At 42.9% G+C, this 6,541-nt stretch overlaps 1 protein-coding gene across 1 annotated transcript; it reads right to left on the bottom strand.

The window, feature by feature from the left end:
• Positions 1-1,818: 1,818 nt before the first annotated feature.
• On the bottom strand, positions 1,819-2,286 carry LOC119338981 (RING-H2 finger protein ATL39-like). Its single transcript, XM_037611176.1, has one exon. It carries the CDS (start codon positions 2,284-2,286, stop codon positions 1,819-1,821), a length of 468 nt encoding a protein of 155 aa, XP_037467073.1.
• Positions 2,287-6,541: the final 4,255 nt, after the last annotated feature.

Here is a 6,541-nt window from a genome sequence, read left to right as displayed (position 1 = left end):
AACAATATGTCATCTTGCTTAAAGCAATTATTTATTCTTACACTTGATGTCTAGATGGTGCCGAGAGAATCTCACTTTACATATGGATTATTTAGCTATATGATGCAGAGAATATCTACATATGTAGTATTTGGACGTACTGCTTACGTAGAATTAACACATCCATATGTTTGTCAAAAATATTTCATTGTGCACCTTTTCACATGACTGTGTTACTTGCGGCACTTTTATGTATTGGAGAATTATATTTGGCGAAACTATAAATTTAGTCCCAGTTTTAGCATAAGAATTACCTTCCAACAACTTTTACATGCACCTTTATTCCTTTTTGTTTTACTTCAAAAATGCAAAAGAAGTTATCCACCACATTATCATTTAACTGTCTTGTGCAACTAGCAAGCCTAGCAAGGTTGACACCCTTGTTAGTATTGTTGGGGACACAAGTGTAGTTTTATACAGATTGTTCATGGGTTTCTCACCCAAGGAAATCTTGCTACTTACTACAAACTCCTGCTCCTGAGAGCTCAACTAGCTGTTAGCCTATATACCCGGCAGTCAACAAGAAAATTCCTGGCGTCGTTGTTGGGGATGCAAGATGTTCTGCTATGTAGTATATACCTCTTGTGAACTTCACATCAACACCAACTGACTATTCGTTCCTCGCTTGCTCTTGGATCCAATGTAGTCTTGTCCTTGGCGTGTAACTCTGTGCATTTTAAAATCGAACCGAAAACCATATAAAAATTAAACTGAGTTGAACCAATTTTACTGTATTTGTGGTTTTCTGTTTTATGTATGGTATAAACTTTGATGCCATTTTTAATTTCGGTTTTATGGTACACACTGAACGGTTCACGCTAATATTTTTTTATTTATATTTCTTGAGACAAACTACCATACAAGTGGCCATTGTCTTGTACAGGAACCAGATTCCCTACTAAGTACCTCCATCTTTTCTGTAATGTAGTCATTTTTCTCTTAAAAAATGCTAAGCACGCTCATAACGATTCAGTCCTGAATCCATGCATGCACGTATATTATATATAACATATACTTATATATAGTTATATACTATTTGTATAAAAAGGTATGTGTTGTTAGGCATAAATCCATAAATTATTATTATGTCATTTTCAAGTTCGCGTCAACTTTGGGTATTATGGTATATACTGAAACCATACCAAAATTATTTGATATAACAAAACTGAACCATATTTTAATTCATATCGTATTCACCAAACTATTAATATCGTACAAACTGAAAACTCATATAAACCGGGCCACGTAAACCGAATGAACAAAGTGACTGGCGTGTGTGCTGTTCAAGAGTCAGTGATCTTCATGTGGCCGCTCCGCCTCTGCTGCCCGCACTTTGGTGGTGGTTGCGTGCATGGAAGTCGGATGCGCTTGCTCAGGGAGAGGCGTGACGATGACGATGACACCAAGATGCAACCTCATTGATGTTTCATTCATAAAGGTGGGTGGTTTATCTGGTGTGCCTGATCAGCGGGTTGTGTAGGGTTTCATCCTGTTTTTCTCGAATTAACCGGACAACTCTTCTTCTTAGTCAATAAGAATGGCAATCTTTGCCCGGCTTTAAAAAACAAATAAACCATTTATACTAAAGTTTACTTAATTTTCAAATGGGCAGGAAGCAAGATAAATGAATGCAACACTTGTCTCTTTACAACTATTCCTATTCAGTGCGAACCTCTAAAGCAGTACTCTCTTGGTAAAGAAATATAAATGGAGTACAAGCGTATGAACGTGGCCACGCAAAAGCCTAAGCAGGTTTTTGTTTTTCTGGGGTACAAAAGCCTAAGCAGGTGGTAGCCGGCCAACGCCCGTGGCCGGGTCCGTGTCCGAGCGGCAGATCGGGCACGTCGAGTGCGCGCCTAGCCACGGGTCGATGCACTCCGCGTGGTACACGTGCAGGCACGTCGGCAGCAGCCGCACCGTGTCTCCTAGCTGCAGCGCGCCGAGGCAAACCGAGCACGTCGCCGCCTCCTCCCCTACGCCCGTCATGTTGTGCTTCACCGATAGGCTGTACGTGAACGCCGGGAGCCCGGCCGTCGCACCGGCGGCGCAGGCCTGGCGAAGCTGCCGCTGGTCGACGCGGACAGTAGCGGTGACTGTACCACGCTCCGGTAGCGGCCGCGCCCGGGCGGCCGCCGCCGCGCCGTTGCGGTGACCCCGGCAGAGGCTGCACACGATGATGGACACGAGCAAGGAGGCCACGATGCCGACGAAGATGCCGGCGATGATCCTGTCCTCAGGCTGAGCCATTGGCTTGGTGGAGTGGCAGCTGCACGGTAACCATTGATGTTTGCAGCATGGTTTATAGCACGAGTTTTGAGTAAACTAATGGCGGATCAACGCGACTACTTGGAAGCCAATCCTGTCGAATTGTTTAGAAGCAAAAAATAAATATTGCCAAACGCGCTTCTAACGTTGTATCGAAGGGGAAGTCACGGGGATTGGCATGGTTATATTTTGTTTGTACGCGACAGCAAGCAACCGGACCGGACCGGACGGCGGCGGTACGCTGACGCTGCCAAGGCTGTTCGTGTGAATGTGCTGCGCAGATCAGCGTGCTGGAAACCCCACAAAGAAAAGTAAAATATCAGCATACTGGGCAGATGGGTGAAAACTGGAAACATCTGTCTTTGTCAAAATTTTACCAGGTAAAACTTTTACCGGTTAATTAACAGAAAAATCGGGTAAGAATCGTCACAACATTTCGATTTCTTGCTGACGAGTGCGGTCTTGTGTGACGAGTCAGGTCGCCCGAGTGCCTTATTTTTTGATAGGTTATTTTGAACTTTCAAGCACACAAATAAAATACACTACAGCGTGGTTAATCACATCTCCAATCGCAACAAGCAGGTGGCACTAAACCAACTTGCAACTTGTTTAATCACAACTTCCAATAACAAAAGCGTCAACTTTCAACTTGGTTCATCACCGCTTCCAACCGAACAAAACGACTTTTAACGCAACCTCCAACTTCATGAGTTACAACTTTCTACTACCATAAAGAAGCTTATAACTTGATGAATTGCAAGTTTCTACTACCAAAAGGAAGCTCCTAACTTTCTAACAATCTCTAGAATAAGAGTTAATTGCATGTTAGTACCACACTTCAGCACCTACTTACAGATTGGTACCACTACTCAAAAGTTTTGCAATTCAGTACCAACTCAGGGCCTAAGTGGTGCAATACGGTCAGAGGTGCGTATAAACGCGTATTGACAGTAATTCTGACATGATGGGCCCGCCTGTAAGGCGAAACGCTGGCCGAATCGGCCTGCCGCTCGCTGACTAGGCTGAACCCGACCGAGCCGCTCTCTCTCGCCCGCTCACTCTCCCCCGCTCATTCTGCCTCGTCTCCCTTTGTCTCCGCCGCCGGTTGCCGCACGTTTCTCCTCCACCGCGCAGCGCCCTGGTCTTCGAGGACGAAAGCAGCGACTCTTAGTCCAGCCTTGTGTATGTCTACTCCTCCTCTGACAGAATGCAGTACCAGGTGAGTGGTTGGAGCTAGGGTTAGGGTTAGGGTTTGTTCTGTGATTGTTGGGGGATTGGGGATTTGACTAGGTTATCTTTGTTCATCTTGCTCCAGCATTGAAGACCTAGACTACATGGGCATCGAGACAGCACCCCCAGTCCTGTGCGGGCACCACCGTCTACCAGTTGAGAGGAGGGTTGCATTCGAGGCATTTCACACTGGCAGGAGGTTCTTAGCCTATCCAAAGAAGGTAACAATCATTGCAGTAGTCGTTGCAGTAGTCTAATTGTTGAAATAGTTATTAGTGCAGATATCCATCAGTGCTAGTTACACTCACTGCAGTCATTGTTTATTGTTTCTGATGTTCATTAGTAAGCTAGTAATTAGTGCTAGTTGGAATCATTGCAGTATGCTGTCATTACTTAATTGTTTAGTAGTGCATTGTTTAGTCCGGTCACTCCTTTCTATGTATCATCAGTACTTAATTTTCAGAGAGCTTTGTTAGGAGTGCATTGTTTAGTCTGGTCTTTGTTTAACTGGGCAATGTCAGTTGATCAAAGTGTCAGGTCATAGCTTTAATTGTGCATTGTTTATACTGTTTTTGAATGCCTAGGGATTTGAAGTGCATCTGGTTTGTTGTTCTTTAGTATATATAGGGGGAGTGGAGGTTGTCAGTAGGTCAAATTGGTCAATGTTTTATTTTGCCTGCTAGTGTTATTTGTCGCATTCTGTTGTATAAGTGGTATAAGTTGGTTGCTACATAAGTGGTATAATTTGTCATGTTGGAATTCAATTATATTGTGAGAAAAAAAGTGAGAAATGATGTTGTTGATCTTGTAGGGAAATGAGAACTGTGGTTTTGTGCAATGGGTTGACCAGAGTGGCCTCCTACAATGCAGAATGCTCTGTTGAAGCTATGAGAGTTATATTCAGATAGCAGGAGTGATAAGAGGAAGGATAATCTGGATAATTCACTGAATATTCACCATCTCACAGAAGAGAAAAACAACCTGGAGGCCAACTATGACAAATAGGTTGAAGATTTGCATCAACTTTTCAATGCTCAAGAGGATAGGATGATGGATTTCAGCTACTTGCAGTCCAAGATGAAGAATGCGGAGGTTAGCAGCTCAATTGTCCCTGATATGAGGACAGAGATTGAGAAGAAAGATGCAGAGATCTTCAAGCTGCAAGAGAAGTATGAAGTTCTTATGAACATCACAAAGGCTCAAGGCACTGTCATGCAGAACCTGAAGCTCAACCATTTGAAAGAGAAGGAAAAGCTAATCCAGGAGCATCACAGTGATGCCATGAAGATGTTGCAGCTTAGGGTTGATGAACTCACTAAGTCTAATGAGAATCTAATCCAAGAGAATCACCAGATTGAGCTTCACATGGGTGATCTCAAGAAGGGTCATCAGAAGCTCACTACTGGCAGAGATCAGCTCAAACTTCAGATTGCTGATTTTCTCAAGGCAGAGGAGAAGAATAAGCAGAAGCTAAAGGGGATCCAGGACATCTTGGCTGACTGAACAATATGAAGATCAAGATCTAGATGAAGATGAAGAAGGGGCATAAGTAGTTGACCTTTTGTGATGTATGGTGTTGTTTAGTTAACTAAGTTGAACTCTAGTATGTTGTGTAAGAACATATTAATTATGTTTAGTTGTGAACTAGGTTGAACTGCACTATGTTATGTAAGAATCTTTTAATTATGGTGCTTCAAGCTCTCTGTGATGATCTATGGTGCTTCAAGCTGTCTATGATGATATTTGGTGCATCAAGCTGTTTATGATGATCTATGGTGCTTTCATAGTTGGTTTTTATAAGTTATATGATGATCTTTGGTGCATCAAGTTAAATGATAAGTGATATATGTTATAAGTTATATGATTAGTGATATATGGTATAAGTTATATGATAACTGATATATGTTATAAGTTATATGATAAGTGATATATTGGCTTCAAGCCCTAGGTCAAATATGCCCTGTCGATGCCGAGAACCCTAGAACCTAAACCCTAGGTTATATTGGCTCCGCCGATGCCGAGAACTCCTAGAACCTAAACCCTAGGTTATATTGGCTTTATCGATGCCGAGAAACCCTAGAACCTAAACCCTAGGTTATATTGGCTCTATCGATGCCGAGAAACCCTAGAACCTAAACCCTAGGTTATATTGGCTCTATCAATGTTGAGAAACCCTAGAACCTAACCTAGGTCAAATTGGCTCTATCGACACCGAGAACCCCTAGAACCTAAACCCTAGGTCATATTGGTCCGTCAATGCCGAGAACCCTAGAACCTAAACCCTAGGTCAAATATGCTCTATCAATGTCGAGAACCCCTAGAACCTAAACCATAGTCAAATATGCTCTGTCGATGCCAAGAACCCCTAGAACCTAAACCCTAGGTCAAATATGCTCTGTCGAGGACATTCATGACACTCACGACACATAACATTGTTCAGTACACTCAGGACACTTATGACACATAACATTGATTAGGACATTGTTTAGAGAAACAACAACTCATGACACTCATTTGTTACCACTGGCAGTAAACCAGGCCATCAAACTAGAGTGACTTGTTGGTTCAGAAGATGTAGAAGGTGCCCCAGAAGATGGAGCGGAATATCTTGGGGCAGTGAAAGGCCTTGCACCACTAGTTGATGGCATTGATCTTGCACCAGACCTTGCAAGTGGGGGTTGTGATCTTGCAGGTGGAGGCTGCTACTGTGATCTTGCTGGTGATGGATGTGATCTTGCAGGTGGAGGTTGTTGTTGTGATCTTGCAAGTGTCTTGCAAAAAGAAGTGAGATTGGTATTAGTAGTCAACATACAAAATATTAACAAATGCACTAGTCAACTAATACAAAAGAAGTGAGATTGGTATTACCACATGCTTGTTTTTCCTCATAGCCAACTCTGATTTCAATGGTTTCTTGCAGTTGGTGTACCTATGGCCTTGGAGCCCACAGTTAAAGCATGTTATCGTGACCATTCTACTGATGTCCTTTGGCTTTGGCACTTCAAAC

Source organism: Triticum dicoccoides, chromosome 7B, assembly GCF_002162155.2.
Source record: "Triticum dicoccoides isolate Atlit2015 ecotype Zavitan chromosome 7B, WEW_v2.0, whole genome shotgun sequence".
Taxonomy (NCBI): domain Eukaryota; kingdom Viridiplantae; phylum Streptophyta; class Magnoliopsida; order Poales; family Poaceae; genus Triticum; species Triticum dicoccoides.
This window is presented reverse-complemented; position numbering and strand designations above follow the sequence as displayed.